At 39.1% G+C, this 18,013-nt stretch overlaps 1 protein-coding gene and 1 long non-coding RNA gene across 2 annotated transcripts in view; both read right to left on the reverse strand.

Moving 5' to 3' along the window:
• Window positions 1–13,744, reverse strand: part of LOC5566910 (UDP-N-acetylglucosamine--dolichyl-phosphate N-acetylglucosaminephosphotransferase) — a 36,523-nt gene extending 22,779 nt beyond the window's left edge. The window contains exons 1-3 of the mRNA XM_021846040.1: window positions 13,405–13,744; window positions 13,219–13,339; window positions 11,579–12,027 (exon numbers count right to left, since the gene is read on the reverse strand). Coding sequence (XP_021701732.1) covers window positions 11,579–12,027; window positions 13,219–13,339; window positions 13,405–13,592 — 758 coding nt within the window. The 5' untranslated portion in view covers window positions 13,593–13,744. The remainder of the gene's footprint in view (window positions 1–11,578; window positions 12,028–13,218; window positions 13,340–13,404) is intronic.
• Window positions 13,745–14,247: 503 nt separating this feature from the next.
• Window positions 14,248–15,231, reverse strand: LOC110675838. Its single transcript, XR_002499837.1, has 3 exons — window positions 14,877–15,231; window positions 14,741–14,807; window positions 14,248–14,676 (listed from the first exon to the last, which is right to left on the reverse strand). It is a non-coding gene; the product is annotated as an uncharacterized LOC110675838 (long non-coding RNA).
• Between the last annotated feature and the right edge of the window lie 2,782 nt (window positions 15,232–18,013).

The following is an 18,013-nucleotide window of genomic DNA, read 5'->3' on the forward strand; positions in this document are numbered from 1 at the left end:
CATGGAATGTCTGTGATGGCAACGAAGTATTAAGCATCCTTGAAAGAAAATGCTATTTGGTACCCACTGATCAAATTCACCCCACTGATCAATTTGCCCCCGGATTACGGTACTGTTCATGTAACGGAACATTCTCTCCAGTGCTTGTCAGTGGGCTTTACCAGGTTGAACGTAAAAACCCCCAGGTATCCATCTGCATGGCATATGTCGGGTCAGACACACAACATCGTGTACATGCGGCTACCCAGAAATTGACGGTATGGATGCGACACATGGTTCACAACTCGTGGGGCAAAAAACAGCCTTTCTTCATTGAAATCTTGACGTGGTTGCTGCATTCCAAATTTCGTCAGCACAGGGTCCACAGCAACTTCTTGCGTCAGGTACATACATCCAGTGGCGTGATCGTATCGGATTCCAAGAAAATGGTTAACCACGCCGCAATTCGTTATCTGGAGCTTCTTGAAAAGAGCACGCTCAATCTCCTTTAACAGATTTTGCCGGTCGCCAGCAATGAGAAAGTCGTCGACGCAGATGATGATGTATGTCCCCTCTCGGCACTGCTTTACGAGAACACAAAAATTCAATATACCTGGCTTCTCTAGAATACCTGTTACCATGTCATGCTTAACAAGTGCCTGCAAGTTATTATTCTCCAAATGGGCCAGTCGACGATGCCAACGATTACTGCCACAGCACAGGTTGGCCGCAACAGTCGTGCCTATTCTGCGCGGCGTGTGAGGTGACACGAGTCGAATGAGGTGACAATTGTCGACTCGCTCCCATTTGATTAACATTAGTCGTCTCACGTCACTCGCGGTGAGAGCGACTCGTCTCTACTCACACGCCGCGCAGAATAAGCACGAGTATCGACGCGGAGATCGAGCTCGTAAAAATCTCCCCGCATCGTAGGCGACAAAAAGCAGCAACAAAACGAGTAGTGGTGGAACCCGGCGGAACGAGACTATGAGTGAGAAATCCATGCAGATCACCAGATAAGTAGACCAATAGCGATAAAATGTTTAGTAGAATAAACAAGTAATGAAAGTTACGAAAATATTACAAAATTCAGATAATCGTGCTTATTCTGCGCGGCGTGTGAGTCGAGACGAGTCGCTCTCACCGCGAGTGACGTGAGACGACTAATGTTAATCAAATGGGAGCAAGTCGACAATTGTCACCTCATTCGACTCGTGTCACCTCCCACGCCGCGCAGAATAGGCACGAATCAAATGGGAGCGAGTCGACAATTGTCACCTCGTTCGACTCGTGTCACCTCACACGCCGCGCAAAATAAGCACGAGTGTTAGATCTTTATTCAGAGATATATGACGATCTTATTAAATTACCAAACAGTATCCCTGACAAAGATTTCTTTGATTGAAGCCAGAAATGCTACCTGATATCAGGGATTGATCGTCCTTCGCTACGTTGATGACGACAGGTTGCTTAAGCTTCGTGAGGTCGACTAAGCAGTGCTTCAAAAACATTCATAATGTGGTGTGAGGCTCCGGCGTCCTGCGTTTGAGAGCATCTTCCGGTCATGAAAGCCACCACCTTACCTTTAGAAGCAGCATTAGCTCAGCGTACCCACCCGTCTTCAATTTCAAACGACAGTCCTTGGCTTTGTGTCGCCAATTGCTTTCTGACGAACTTTTGCGACGAGATGGACTTGTTAGCGTAGACGGTTTCAATGCTCTTCCAAATCTGCTTGGACGTCTCCTTGGCCCGCACCAAATCAACAAGTATGCCGTCTTACCGTGATTTTCGGAGGATCGTTCTTGATGCCATGCAACATCTTCACGGACTCCACTCATCACATCAGATATTTCTCTACTCGAAAACGCATGTTGTTGAAACCGGTGCCCGAAAACAGCGGGATCCCGTGGACCGAATCCTTGACTGATTCACTCATAACCTTTTGATGGTTAGAAATATTTCTCGCGTAACTTTTCAAAACGTCCTAAGTAACAAATGTAAACAAATCGAGATTATCATTGCAAATCATTTGCGTTGCACCACTTAGCAGCACACTAGAACACTCGTTCTGATATATTAACAACAAATTAATCTATTCAAAGCTTAACAAAATGACCAATGTTCAAAACTGCATCGCTTTTAATCGATTGTTACATTGGACCTTTGATCAGAGAACCAACCACATGTCCTATGTAACATTTATGAATAAACACGATTCTAATGTTACATTGGACATTCCTGAATAAAGCTTTGTAATGGAGTTTAAAAGGTAGAATGATTTGTAGAAGCGTGTCTGAGACACTACTTAGATGCATAGAATGACATAATAACTGCTTCTCAATCATTTCAGTCGATATTTTCAGAGTCGCACTGCCTCGCAAAATTGAAAACGCTCAAGTGACAAAAAGAGAATGAGTTACACAAAACTGTATTTTGGTCTTTTTGCCAAACCATGTTTTACCGTTTCGCTGGATTGGATCAGCTGCAACATCTCTTTTCATATTATTAGCGCATTGCGTGCATATAGGGGAATGATATTGAACACAAGATTGAGCATCATGATGTCATTGTATCAATCTGATTTAGATGCATGGTCGATCAAGCATATAAATATGCTTCCCGGCAGCAACACGAGCAACGTACATGCGCGACTTGCTCACACATATTTGCAGAGCGATCAATCACCGAAGAGAGGAGAAGCTGTATGTATTTGTTAGACGTGGGCTCCTTTCTCGAGTTCCTACAACAAGATGGACGGCGTCGTCATCGTCATCATTCCCCACCGCAATTTCTTGTTTCAACCGACGGCTGGTGCTGATTGCAACACAGCTGTCACCACCACCACGTCATGCAGTGGGAAACTCTCACATGATCATGTGGGCGAAACCGTCATAAAAACGGGGGGAAAATTGAGGGAGAATCAGTGAGAGAGCAAAATGTCCTACATACAGCTCAACGTTTCCCCTCCTTCTGTTGTTACATAGGACACACAGACGGATGGGAAGAAGTGACGTCGTGGGATTGAATGAATCAAAACAAAGCACAGCTGGTGTCTCCGATTAGCACACCGCAACAAAATGTCGATTATCAGCGAATTGAGTGCATATGATAATGATATTCAGCATCATGATCTTATTGTATCAACCCGATTCAGATCCATGGTCGATGAAGCATATAGGGTAGGTGTACCAGTTATGGCCATAGTGGTTCCCTATTTCGCCATACGTGATATTTTGAATGCCTTTACATTTTGAAAAATCTTTTGTGTTTTAGCAGTAAATTAAAGAATAAATCTTGATGTTAAAACATTCAAAAAGATTAAAAATATAAAAGTTCTCCAAATTTTGCATATGGCCAAATAGGGAACCACTATGGCCATAACTGGTACACTTTCCCTACATATGCTTCACGGCAGCAACACGAGCAACGTGCATGCGCGACTTGCGCACATATATTTGCAGAGCAATCATTCACCGAAGAGCGGAGAAGCTGTATGTATTTGTTTGGCATTGGTTTCCTACAACACAATCGACGGCGCCGTCATCGTCATCATTTCCCACCGCTATTTCTCGATTACTTTTTCAAATCGACGTAAGTAATTTTCATACGGTTGTGAGAAAATTAAATAAGAAGAATCACAACCTTTATTCAAAAACTGTTTTAAAATGAATCGCCTTTTTTATTTTTTTTTACCGTGTGTATCGCTCAAATTTTGCATGCAATCAGCTCGCGTTAAAACACTAGGTAGTTTCTATCATTTCCCACAAAAAAATGTATGACAAAATGATAAGCCGTTTCAATCAATTACTTACGACGTTTTTGTACCAGTGTAAAATCGACTCAAGTGGTGTTTTGTTTTGATTCGTGGTTAAGTCACTTTGTCTCCCATACAATGGAGCGGCGAAAGTAGCCGTTAGGTTGCAAAAGTGGAGAATCTTACTTTCGTCGTTTTGTAAATCCGGAAATTAAACGTTCTAAAAGTGGAAAATCGAGTTGGTTTACAGCGGAACGTGTAGAATTTCGTCCGCGAAACACGTAGGATTGATAAAGTAAGTTTGTTAACTTTTCTGACTTGAGTCTGTTTGAATAAGTCTTCGAGATTTCTTGTTTGCGCCGACGGCTGGTGTCGAATGCAACACAGTCGTCACCACCCGTCGTGCAGTGGGTAACTCACACACGTACAAGTGTGGGCGAAACCAGCATTGAAACGAGGGGAATATTGAGAGAGAAACAGTGAGAAAGCAAAAAGTCCCAAATACAGCTCAATGTTTCCCCTCCTTCTGTTGTTACATAGGACACATAGACGGGGGGGAAAAGTGACGGCGTGGCATTGAATGAATCAAATTGTTGTTGTTCGTGAGAGACTTTAACCCGTCTCTTCTTCAAATGAATAAAAACAAAGCACAGCTGGTGCCTGCGATTATCACATCGCAACAAAATGAGCAGTTCAACTTGAATGTTGAAGCAGTTCAACGCACGTGGATACAAAATGAAATAAAACATGATTGCTGTGTGCTCAAATCAAAATATCCGATGTTACTATAACTGAAACAAAATGACAGAAATGAATGTCCAATGTAACAATTGTTGAAACAGAACGACCTATGTGATTTATCCTATGTACATATTTTTGGTCAAAACGTCCTATCTGATGTTTTTATAGATTTCAGTGTAATTTCCAAATAAATTGACAAAATTTCATTTCATACGTTGAACTCTATTACACTGCTTCCCTCTACAAGCAACACAGTGGGGAAAAATTGTTTCATTTTGATACAGTTTCAAAATATATTTTCACAACCTTCAAGCTCGATTTACTCGAAATGTGTGAATTGTTAGATAGGCCGTTTTGAAAAGTTACGCGAGATTTAACCGGAACACAAAAGCTGTGTTCAACGAGCTGCTCGAACTTGGTTGCAACCACTTGCGAGTCAGCTTTTGGTGTTCATTGAGCCACTCCAACCTACTTCGAGTCGCTCGGGTTTGTGTTCATTGAGCCGAGTCCAACCAACTCCGAGTCGCTCGAAACAGGTTGGAAGCTAGAGTCCGAGCTAGTTCAACCAGCTCGCAGTAGCTCGTGTTTTTGACGTTTAAAAACGTAAACATTGAAAAAAAAAGCAAAATTCCGAAGCGATACGGATTGTTAAGTGCGCGAATTTTTTTTTCACGTGGAATTCCGGTAAATTAGTAAAAAGAGTAAAAAGAGCGTTCATTGAGAAAGCAGCTTGGAGTTGCTCGAAGTAGCTTTGACAGTTATTTGTTGACAAAAAATACGAGCTAGTACAACCAACCCCGAGCAAGTTCGATCAAAGTCATTGAACACAGCTAAAGTTTGAACAGCAGAATTTCTGGACAAACATTTCAAAAGGGCACATCGACATTGGTAAACATTGGCTTTGCCAGCCGCTTTTAAGCCCAATTCAACTCGATCACGCTCACCAATACCACTATCAGGAAGAACTAACACCAATCTTTCTGATAGTGGTGTTAGTTTGCGTGGGCGAGCTAAAAGAGCTCAACAGCAACGTTTCTTAAAAAGGCTCAAGACCTCTTGGGCCCTTTTCAAATGTTTGTACAGATTTATTGACTATCTTGAGGGGGGCTCAACCCGGGAGCACACTGAGAAAAATCTACACGTCAAGGTCGTGTGTTTTACTTATAGATTTGCGCAATGAGGAAAACCACATGATTTGAGTGTGGTAGCCATATGGATTTCATCATTGATTTCACGGTATATTAACATGTGTATCAACATTAGGTTGTCATGTGAAACAAACATGAATTTTCAAATATTAAATCATGAAAACCAACTGATTTGCTTATTGAATTCGAAATGTAGTAGCTTTAGATAGTCATGTGTGATAAAACATAAATGTCATGGGACTGAAAGAAGAAATTTGATAGAAAAACTTTTGCTCCCCAAAATATGGATCCGAGGCTCCTCTGCTTGCAAGCTCTCTTGATTTTTTTTTTCAAATCCGTGAGCCAGCAACAAGCGGGGCGCCGCAAATCCATAATTTGGGAAGCCAGGGATAAGCATATTCCATTTTTTTTCGAAACTGAAAGCCAGGAAAATCTGTTAGTGGAATCCGATTTTTCTACTAAACTATACATTATAATCAATGTTTTCTTATAGAAAGGTAGAATTCTCGTATATCGGTCAACTTCACTAATAAAAGAAAAATCGAATTCACAAATTTTCATCTAACACTTTCAGCTTCAAAATTTGCTTCTTCTCTTTGGAAGCATGATGATGACTGTCGTTCGACACGAGGTCCAACCGCAATTCAGTTCACTATGCATCCCATGGGTTGATCACAAAAAATTTAGAAGCTTTGAACATGGAAATCGAAAGCATAGCTCATGGATTTCATCATAACAATCTCATTGCGCAAATCAATGAACCGACCAACTTGAAAATGATGATTATGGCACAAGATAACCATAAGCAAAACACACTGAATCCGTGTTGGAGTGATGATCTATGCGTCCATAGGTTGACACATACGAATCTGAAGAGAAAGCTTCGGGAACTTATGTGGAAAAAATATGGAATCCCTGTTGTCGGTTGATGAATCAATCCATGAAGCAAAACACAGGAATTTAATGTGTAACACACACGAAGTTTGCAAGAAAATCATAGCAAATCGATATGGACGTTCATGAATCGATCCATAATTTTAAACACACAGATCAAGCGTGTGGATTTTTATCAGTGCATCATGACAGCTGCAGTACAACGTCAGTGTACCGAAAAATTTTGGTCCGTGGTACTGTCAAACTCAATGAAATCGTGGAGTATGCTCAAAATAGGGCGTAAACTAGAATTATGCTGATGGACATAAAAAAAAGTTTTACAATTTTTGTTTGGCATTTGGAATATCATTATAAACGAGTGATCACCAAATTACGATTCTCTGAAAGGATTTGTACGGCCATCGGGAAGATTTTGTATGGCCCACGAGCGAGTTTGGAAAATTTACTGTAGTTATCCAGCTTTTTACGAGCGCTAATGGCTGCCGCCAACTTTTCTTTCTGGTAGGGATTGGTCGATTTGACGTTTGGCTTGGGTCCGCTCAGAGTTAGCTCAAGCCAAACGTCAAATCGACCGATCCCTACTAGAAAGCGAGCCTATTTGCGGCAGCCATTAGCGCTTTTAAAAATCTGGATAAGCTTGAAATCAATCTGAGATCATATCCAGATTTTGACTCGCAGTACATTTTCTTTTGCGGTTTTGAACACTATTTTTTCTCACACTTGCCCCCAGATATCTAAGTTTCAATCAGATAAACTTATTGGATGAACTATCCAGCTTTATACGAGCGCTAATATCATTAAAAATTAGCCCACTTTTATAAAAAAAGGGATCCAGTGATCTGACGTTTGACATGTGTCGCTTGGTATGGATTTATCCACCGTGCACCAAATTTACTCAGTGCGTGAATTTTGACACTTGACCGAAACACGTGGGGAGCATTGAGCTCTTGCCGAGCGGTGTCACGAACACATGCGCAAATTTGCTGGTGGAAAATACTGCTGTTTGATTTTGCTGGGAACAGCTGATCTTTGTTTATATTTTCCACCAGCAATTTTTAGGTAGTGTTGATATCATGTAACATGTAGGGAAAGTGTACCAGTTATGGACATAGTGGTTCCCTATTTGGCCATATGCGAAATTCGGATAACTTTCACATGTTTAATCTTTTTGAATGTTTTAACATCAAGATATATCGTTAATCTTACTGCTAAAACACAAAAAAACTTTTAAAAATGTTGAGACATTCAAATTATCACGCATGGCGAAATAGGGAACCACTATGGCTATAACTGGGGAAAGTGTACCAGTTATGGCCATAGTGGTTCCCTATTTGGCCATATGCAAAATTTGGAGAACTTTTATATTTTTAATCTTTTTGAATGTTTTAACATCAAGATTTATTCTTTAATTTACTGCTAAAACACAAAAGATTTTTCAAAATGTAAAGGCATTCAAAATATCACGTATGGCGAAATAGGGAACCACTATGGCCATAACTGGTACACCTACCCTGGTACACCTACCCTATGTACACGAGCGCAGAAACAACTATTGAGAAGCATGACCCGCTAAAGTGTCAAAATTATTGGCCTGAGTGAATTTATCAACCCGGTGGACAAGTCAGTTGACCGGACCCAAACCAAATGTCAATGTGTTGGATCCCTACCAGAAAGTGAGCTAACTTTTGGCGGCCATTACCGTTTTTTAAAAGCTGGATAGTTCATCCAATGGACTTATCCACGGTCTTCTTTTCTTGTCGTTTTTTTTTCGATCTAAATATGTTTACATAAAATGACATCCGCATCAACACGAATGTTCACCGGATGAACAATGCGTGGATGAATGTGCAACCAAATCGTTTGTTTTACTGTATACATACATTTTTATACATTTTATACATTTTTCTGTATGCAGTAAAGCTTTTCCTCTCGCTGGAAGTTGCAGCGTGACGTCATCGTACATTAGTTCATAGGCTTATTTGATTGAAACTTAGACCTCTGGTGGTGAGTATGGTAAAAAGGATTCAAAGCCGCATAGAAAAAAAATCTGCAAATAAAAAAAATATCACTTTTTTACTTGATTCGATCTTATTGAAACCCGTTCAAATAAAAAGACAAGGACACTGTCTTCCGCCATTTAGCTGCACAAACTGTAACTTAACACTAGACAACGGACAAGCATGCTCCAGTGGCACAGCCGAGAAACATTCCTGACGGAAAGTTTCAATGCCTGCAGCGGGAATCAAACCCATATCCCATGACACGATGCGCTTAAATGCCTGACAACACTAACCGCACGGCCACGAGGTCCACAATATTTCTTTTGAGAGCAGAAAAGCGATCCACAAAATCAGTTAGGCTGTATTGTGAGTAATTTCTCATGAATTACTTTCCCGCAAAATAAAGCACTAACAGGTCATTTAATCTTTTCAGCGAACAAATTGATGCGCTCTTAAGTTCTTGGTGCTTAAACTTGATGATTTTATTAAATTTATTTCCATTGGCAGACGAAAATATCAGATTCGCCCTTATTTCATTTCATGCCATTCGTTGTTTTGCATCCGTCAACAACGAAACAAAATTCCGATCTGCCATAGTGAAAAATCGTGCCGGTAGCGGTGGATGGCCCCATTGTTTACGTTGCAAGTAGGTACGTGAAAATTGCGTTATCTGTCACTGCGCGGGGGGGTTGGGGGGGCTTGAATATATCTGGGCAAACATTTGAAAAGGGCCCAAGAGGTCTTGAGCCTTTTTTTAGAAACGTTGCTGTTGAGCCCCTTTCAGCCCGCCCACGCAAACTAACACCACTATCAGAAAGATTGATGTTAGCTCTTCCTGATAGTGGTATTGGTCAGCGCGATCGAGTCGAATTGGGCTCAACAGCGTCTTGCAAAGCCAATGTTTACCAATGTCGATGTGCCCTTTTGAAATGTTTGTCCAGAATCCTATAGGAATGAAATATCTATTACAGGGCTGGTAGCAAGCCTCTTTTGAGTGACCTTTAGGTGAATTCCGGTGAACAATTTCTTCGAAGAGAAGAATTTTTCTTCCATTGCTCATCAGCAAGAAAAAATTTCTTCTTCGAAGAAAATACGCCCCGGAATTCGCCTACTGCTCACATTTTTTTACCTTTGGTTTTTTTAATCACTAAAAAATCACTATTTCCAAAAAACAGTCACTATTTGCAACAAAAAATCACTTTTTTTTTCAGGAAAATGGTCATTAAAGTCACTTTTTTCTTGATCGGACGATAATGAAATTTAAGGCTGGGTTAGCTTTTCGAACACAAACAGAAAGAAATATATATTTGTTATTATAAAAACAGCTATAGTGTGATTTTGAAATCAAAGTGTCAGAATTCTTGTATCAAGAAAAATAGAGACTCCTGGCTAACTTTCTGGAAGAATTCAAGTTAATATTCCGTAGACATTTCCAACGGAAAATGTAGAAATTTCTGGGTAAAGTTTTGGAGACGATTCTGACAAAACTTAGAAAGCATCTTTGAATTGAATTTTTTGTCCAAAATATTTCATTAAATTTTGGCAAAACCCAGGACCTGGGAGGGAGGCACAGATACTACACACGAAATATGAAACAATACTTTTCCAAATTGCAAGATAACTCTAGCTCACCAACGACAATCAAGACAGGCTTGGGAAAAATCGCAAGTTTTCTTTTGTTGTGTTCCTTCGATCTTTCTGGACCAACACTCATAGTTTTATGTGCATTTAATTTTCATTTTGATTGGAAAAGAGTAAGAAGAGGCATGTTTCAATACTTTATATACGATCAAATTAAAAGGTGACAAATGTCGTGAATACCAGGTCTCAACGCAGAGCAACGATGGAAGGTGTGCAAAATTGTGTGAAGGTTTCGGGCGAACATTGCAGCTCGTTTGGATCCCGCCGGGGACTACGACAAGATGATGGACTTTCGTGCCTGTTGTACAATACTGCTCTAGAAGGTGTTATGCGGAGAGCCGGGCTTAACAGCCGGGGTACGATTTTTACGAGATCCAGTCAATTTGTTTGCTTCGTGGATGATATGGACATTGTCGGCCGAACATTTGAAAAGGTGGCAGATCTGTACACCCGCCTTAAACGCGAGGCAGCTAAAGTTGGACTGGTGGTGAATGCGACTAAGACAAAGTACATGCTAGCTGGTGGGGCCGAGCGCGACAGGGCTCGCCTAGGTAGCAGAGTTACGATAGACGGGGATACGCTCGAGGTGGTCGACGAGTTCGTCTACCTTGGATCCTTGCTGACGGCTGACAATAACGTTAGCCGTGAAATGCGGAGGCGCATCATTAGTGGAAGTCCGACCTACTATGGCTTCCTCAAGAAGCTGCGGTCAAAAAAGATTCACACCCGCACCAAATGTACCATGTACAAAACGCTCGTAAGGCCGGTAGTCCTCTACGGGCATGAAACGTGGACGATGCTCGAGGAGGACTTGCAAGCACTTGGGAGTCTTCGAACGTCGGGTGCTTAGGACGATCTTTGGCAGAGTGCAGGAAAACGGTGTGTGGCGGCGAAGGATGAACCTCGTGCTCGTGATGGAGAGATGCAGCCACAAACCGAGTATTGTGGCGTGAAATTGTTGATTCACTGTTATCTGCTTAGATGTTAACTAAATAAATGAAATGAAGTTATTGCCAAATTACCAAATTACATTGATAATCTATCCACTTGGGCTAGTAATTTAGGGATCGGGGAAAATATAATTGTACTTAAATTATAAAAATTTGAGTCAAAATTATGGTAAATTTTAAGCTCTTAGTAAAAATACCAATAGTTAAACAAATTCTGTGGATTTGGGTTGAAATTATAGTAAATTCTAAGCTTGTAGTACAACAGAATATGAAAATATAGAATTTCGGGTAGAATTTCAAATGTGTTTGATAGAATAGTAGTTTAAGTACTCTGTAATAAAATCGAGAAAATGTATGAATTTGCTGCCTTGGTAGCCTCTTTCCCCCAAAATCCGGGCCTGCCTCCCCAGTTGAAACCTTAGCCAGAAAAAAAAGAAAATTCTCCCAATATATTCTCAGAATTGTACTCACCGATTATACTTCCACAGTGCCAGCGTGGCTCCCGCGTAAGGCAACATGATGTACAGCGAAAACTCGTACCCGTCCCTGTACTGCCCGGTGAAGAGTTCAATCAGGTTGAACAATATAATCGATCCGGCTATGATCAACGACTGACACACCTCCAGCCCGTTGATCCCGGCGAGAATGTTGATCGCATTCGTACAGAACACCGCCAGCATGCCCATGTACACGTAGTACAGAACACCGATGTCGATCGAGGTGCCCAGAAATTGGTGCACGAATTTGGGCAGGATAATGGTCGTCGAATTGCAGTTGGTGTAGTAAACCATCAGCAGCGGGAGGGAGGCAATGGTCGGCAGATAGAGCTTATCGCGCCACCGGAGATTCAGCACATCGTCCGCGAATCCCAGGAGAATCATGCAGCAGATCGAGAGCATTGCCGCAATGAATTCTACAAACTGCAGAACAATAAGTTTAATAAGTAAAAGAAGAAACCATAAGTACAGGGTGGCCAGGTGATTTATTTGAAGATCGGTAGACTTAAATCAAATAAAGCAAATAAAAATCGGTAGTTAATCATTTTAAAGTCATATTATATTGCCATTAATTTTGTTCAAGCAGAAGCTTATAGAATTTTAAATACTGCTAGGGATTTCTTGAAGGATCTCTAGGTTTTTGCTCTAGAAAATTTGAGGTTTGGCTTCGATGCATCTTCAAGGTTTTTTTTTCAAAAATCTTGTGTCAATACTTCGAAGAATATCTGTATGCATATCTCTAATAGATTGCTATGTAATTTTATCAAATTCGTTCAAGAACACTTTGGAAGAATGCCTAGAAGAATCCGTAGAATACTAGAAGAATCTTCTTGGGGAATTTTTTGAATATTTCCACCTAGACATTTTCAAGGATCTTTTAGGAAGGTTTTAGAAATGATTCACCTGAAGCAGAAATCCGCTATTGAAAAGCTTAACGTAATCTTCTTGGTGATTGCTCTGTGAATTCTTTTTGAAATCATTTAAGAGCTTGCTTAAGATGTTTCTACTTAAATTCCTCCTATGATTTTGCTAAGAGTTGATTCATTTTTTTTACATATTAGTGGAATAATTACTGCAGTATTATCTAATGTGAACCTTAAATGCTCTTTTGAACGAGTATTAAAGATTTTAATTAGGAAATCCTAAGGAAAAATTACAGGAGGTAGAAGTGTTGACGTGTTCAAGGGTTTCATGGAGCGAATTCTGAAGAGATTCCTTCAAGTATTCATTGAAATACCACTGGAAGATTTTCTGGGAGACTTGCTGAAGGAATCACTAGATGCGTATGCCAGAAGAAATCTCTGTAGAAAATACTCGAATAATTCCTGAAGCATCCTTAAGGAATCTTAGAAATAACTTCTGAAGCTTTTGAAATCTCTTAAGGATTCTCTGGAATCTTTAGAATTTGTCATCAAGACTGGATGCAGAATCAGGGAAAAGAGAGACTATTTTGGTTAAAATAAAGGCTTTAGAGAACTTCCGTTGAAGATAGACTTTGTTGAGACTTGCATTAAAATAAATAGAGTCTCCAAAAAGATACCTGCTAGTAAACCCCGAAATGTAAGCCGTAAATCGGTAGACCTGGCCTCCCTATCAGAAGTTTGCTAAACTTACCTTATGATGGGGAAACTCTTCCATATTTCCATTCGAGAAGCTTCCCACAAACGGTACCGGAATGAACAGAAACAGTGAGATCAAGAAGATGCAACCGGTTACCACTCCGAAAGCTTCCGGACTGAAAATTCAAAAACATTTCAAATAATTTTCGCACTTCTGCGATGCTCATCCAACTCTACTTACATCTTCGGCTGGGACTTTTTGTTCATATCGGTTCCATAAAGCTTGGCCGCGATGAACATCGTCTTCATCTTCGGTATCAGATTGAGGCCCACGAAGTAAGCACCGATCGAGATGATTACGCTGACCAGTATCGGCAGCGGAAGGGCGAAACTGCCCCCGAACAGGTGCACTTCGAACGTTTTGAACATGGCCGTGCTGGTGCGGTGTCCACCGTGGTCAACCTGGCCGAGATCCTCACCTTACGCGGGCGATTGTCGCGCTATGTTTTGATTTGGCGATAACTTTTGGTGGCCGATCGTGTTGTTATGTGGCGATTGAGTACATAAGCCGATGACTGATAACGAGACACATCGGCGGTTGTGAGCTGTCACCAGTTGTACATAAGGCTGCCATAAAAATACACCATGCTATAAAATATGTTCGACACCCTAAAAATTTGCTAGTCTGGTTGTGGGCATTAGGGCGAGTCATTCGATGCAAAGCTAAGAAGCAGGCTCTGTCCCAGCGAGGACGTAATGTCAAGAAAAAGAAGAAGATCTAAGTTTTCTTTCGGTTATATTTGATGTTTGTGGAATTTAGATAATCAACGAGAAAGGAATCACCTTCCACGCGATGCTCACACAACTCACCCAGCCAAGTATCGAATCGCAAGTGAGGCAGAGTGTGAATGCATCTAATGTGCAAGTGCACGGAGAAAAAAATATGGTAAACACAACCAAATGCTAGCTGTTTTCAAACTAAAGTTTAGGTTGATTTTTGCACAAACAAAATTTTAGTTTGATTCAGCCTTGTGCGGTGGTTAAAACAAACAAACATTTTAGTTGTTTTTATCTCAGTTTCACACTCAAATTCAACCAAAGTTTGTTCAAAACAAACAAAATATTGGTTATTCAGTTTGACATTTGTTGAAACAACCAACGCTTTAGGTTATTTTAAACAAAGAAAATAAGTTTGAAGTTACCAATCTTGAGTTTGTTGCAAACAAATTTCTTGTTTGAAATAAACATATCGTTGGTTGCTTGTAGGTTTACTGTTTTTCGATTCATATTGACTTATCATTTTTGAAGATAACTAAATTAATTAATACTGCATTTGAACAAAGCATGTATTTCTTCTTAAGATTACTGATTTTTACATATATCTAATGAAGTTGATCCACATTTTGCATCTGCATTCTGCGTTGAATTTTCTTTTATTCAATATGGCCAAATTTCTTGATTTGCTCGCAAAGATCTTGCTTTTTAACGATGGTGAGGCAATGTCGATGTATTTCTGTAAACAACACATGAGTTTTAATGTCTTGCTATTGAAATTTTAATACCTGATGGATAAATACCTTTCTCTATCAAGGGTGAAGCTTAGGAATCTTTTCAATGGATCTGAACTCATGTTGATTGTTGATTCTGGAATCAAAATTTAAAGTATAATTTATCTATGCGACAATAGACTACTGTATTACAGATTTACATTACCTGGTTTCACCTCTTAACTGAAAATAGTTGATAAAATTTGCTCAATCATCAACTACATAATGAATCAAACTCCGTGGATATGAAGCAAACAAACTAATACAGATCGTTGGTGGCAGTGATATATAACAACCCACATTTTGTTAAAAATAAAATGAACTTTTGTTAAAAACATATAAATTATCAGTTTGAAACAAACAAAATTTTATTGAGAACAACCTAATTTCTTAGGTTGACACCAACCATGAATCTATTTTGTTTCAATAAAAATCAGGGGTTTGCATCAACAAAACTACAGTTGAAAACAACCAAAACTCTACATTGAATTTCAACCAACAAAATGGTTGTTTCAAACTAAGATCATTTTTCTCCGTGTGACAGTATTGTGTTCAGTGTTGCCACATATTTTTAGATTTTCATCTGTGTTTTTGGTCGACAAAATCTTTCTCATCTTTGGTCAACCTCCAAAAATCTTGGTAAAAATCTGTGTTGCGTAAAAAATTTCAAATTTCAATCAATTAGATGTTTTGCAAACATATCCTGCATGTTCATGGAATTATTAATGTAAGATTTGTTTTACTCAAAAATATACTACAAAATCACGCGCAGAGAAATAAAAAAAGTCATTTTACATGCAAAATCCTGGATTATTGCCAGGATCTGACTGAATCAGTTTCGTTCTGAATGTCTGTTCTATAGCTTTAATCGACAAAATTTGCCATTTTAGTAAGGGGTCGTACACAAATTATGTCACGCTCTAAGGGGGGGGGGGGAGGCGATCAAGCCAAACGTGACAAGCCTTACAAAAATTTTGGAGGACTCATACAAAAAGTGTGACAAAGGGGGGGAGGGGGTCGAAAAAATTGAAATTTAGCGTGACATAATTTGTGTACCATCCCTAATACATCAAAAGAGATAGATTTGTATAGGGTAACGTATATAATTTGGACATGCATATAATTTGGACAGGCTAGTCGTTCTATGCTTATTTTCAATGAGATGGTGGAGTATACATGTACGGAAATCATGTATTGTATTATAAATACATTATGACCATTTTCATAACAATTACAAATTGGCTTCAAAAACATAAAAATTGTGAATTGTATCTACAGAACATCTGTGAAACCTACGAATGCAAGAGGATGTGCATTTCAAGAACATACATTAAATGCAATAATAACGCTCAGAATTAGCATTCAAAAAAAGGTTGAAAGTGGAAACATGATTAAATATGTCTAAAATTTAAGCTAAGTTCATCTAAAATCTTAACATGAGTATATATGGCATACATCAGGGGTTGTCCAAAATAGATTTGATTTTTGTTCAGTTGATATATTTGACCATCTGATGAAACACACTGGAATGTCGCATGCATGCATACTTGCAGGCGTTTTTTCGTGGATCTGATGATATTTGCTTGCTTTAATTGAAATTATTGATTTTCACTAATATACACATCCAATAAGCGAAAAAATGCATAAGTCACATGTAAACTCTTACAGTATTATGATATGATCGTCTTTTCAAGAAACCATTGTATGGATATTGAGATAACGCCACTGTCCAAATTATATTCACATGAGGGTGTCCAAAATGTATATTAGGTGTCCGAAATGTATGTCAGACAGGCTGCCAAAAAACGCTATTTTGGAAGCTAATACTACAGTTTGTAAGCTTTTTCTCCCCAGAAATTCATGGTACAATGGGAGATTAAGCATATAAGCAACATTGCCTAATAAAATATTTGTATTTAATGCAGTTAATCGATCGCCGTTTTCAGACATATCCTTAGCCTGTCCAAAATACATAATTTACCCTAGTCGTAATAATTTGTAAGTCCAAAGGCAAATATGAATTCCATTATATCTGAATGTGCCCAAAACCCGTGTTAAGTTCAAAAATCTTGAAAATCTGAGTTATTCTCAAAAATCTGTGATCTGTGATCACAGATATCTGTAGGCCAAAGTAGGAAAAAATCTGTGTAATTACAGATAAATCTGTGTATGTAGCATCACTGATTGTGTTAGTCATAGAGATCCCCAAGCAAACTGCCACGAACACTAACGCACAATCAATCTTACACAAGATGTTTGTTTGACGTCATTGAGCTTTCGGGCAACGGCAGGCCAACAAGGAAGTGGTTGTTTTACAGCAATTCTGTTTATATTTGAATTCTCACAGCAAACAAAAGCAATGTTGTGACAGTTCTCACAGCAAACAAAGAAAATTTTGTCAACATTGCACTACTACGCAGGCAACTGGATTGGTCTATGGATACCAACATTGACAGTCCGCATCTCAGAAGAACGTCTAAAACCGATTGCTGTGATCAACCCTCATGCCACTTATCAACGCAGTGGATTCTGTATCCCACAATGCTCTAAACTACTGTGCTAAATTGTGAACGCTTTCACCAACGATGTGCGCAACGCGATTGAATTTTGTTTTGCAAACACAAAAAAAAAATCGTAGGTAAAAACAAGCAAATCGTTGGTAAAAATATGTAAAAATGAACAAATTCGTTGATTAGGTTTCAGTAAAAAGTAAAACTAACAGATTGAAAATATCGAGTTATTGTTATAAATTATGTTATAAAAAATGTTATAAATTAATAAAAAATGAATTTCGGCTCCGTAAAGCGTTAAACGCATTTGGACCTCAAATAAACGAACTAGTAAAAAAACATGATTACCTGGGTAGTTAAATCACCGCTACAATTAATGCAGAGCCAGTACAATATTCAATAATATTTATTTAGTAGGAGTGAAAATAAATAATATAGTATACTGGATCTGCATTAATTGTAGCGGTAATTTAACTAATAAGAAATTCTATTTTCAATTCCAACCTCTATTATTCAATTTTTTTTACAAGGATTTGCATTGTTTGGCTCTGTGTCAATCCAAACCAATTATTTGACATCGTGTACTGATCAGAGCCGTAGCGATGTCTCATAGCGCCCTTGGCGAATGGCCCTTTACTCATAGCTCAACTGTGTTTCAACATTGTACAAGTTTACATGGAATATTCCAGAAAATCATCAACAATATTTTTTGAAATCTGGGGTGACTTTATAAACAAAAAAAGTAGACAACCAAACAGCAGTTCCAGATGAAAACTAAATCGGTCGATCATCA

Source organism: Aedes aegypti, chromosome 2 (genome assembly GCF_002204515.2).
Source record: "Aedes aegypti strain LVP_AGWG chromosome 2, AaegL5.0 Primary Assembly, whole genome shotgun sequence".
Taxonomy (NCBI): domain Eukaryota; kingdom Metazoa; phylum Arthropoda; class Insecta; order Diptera; family Culicidae; genus Aedes; species Aedes aegypti.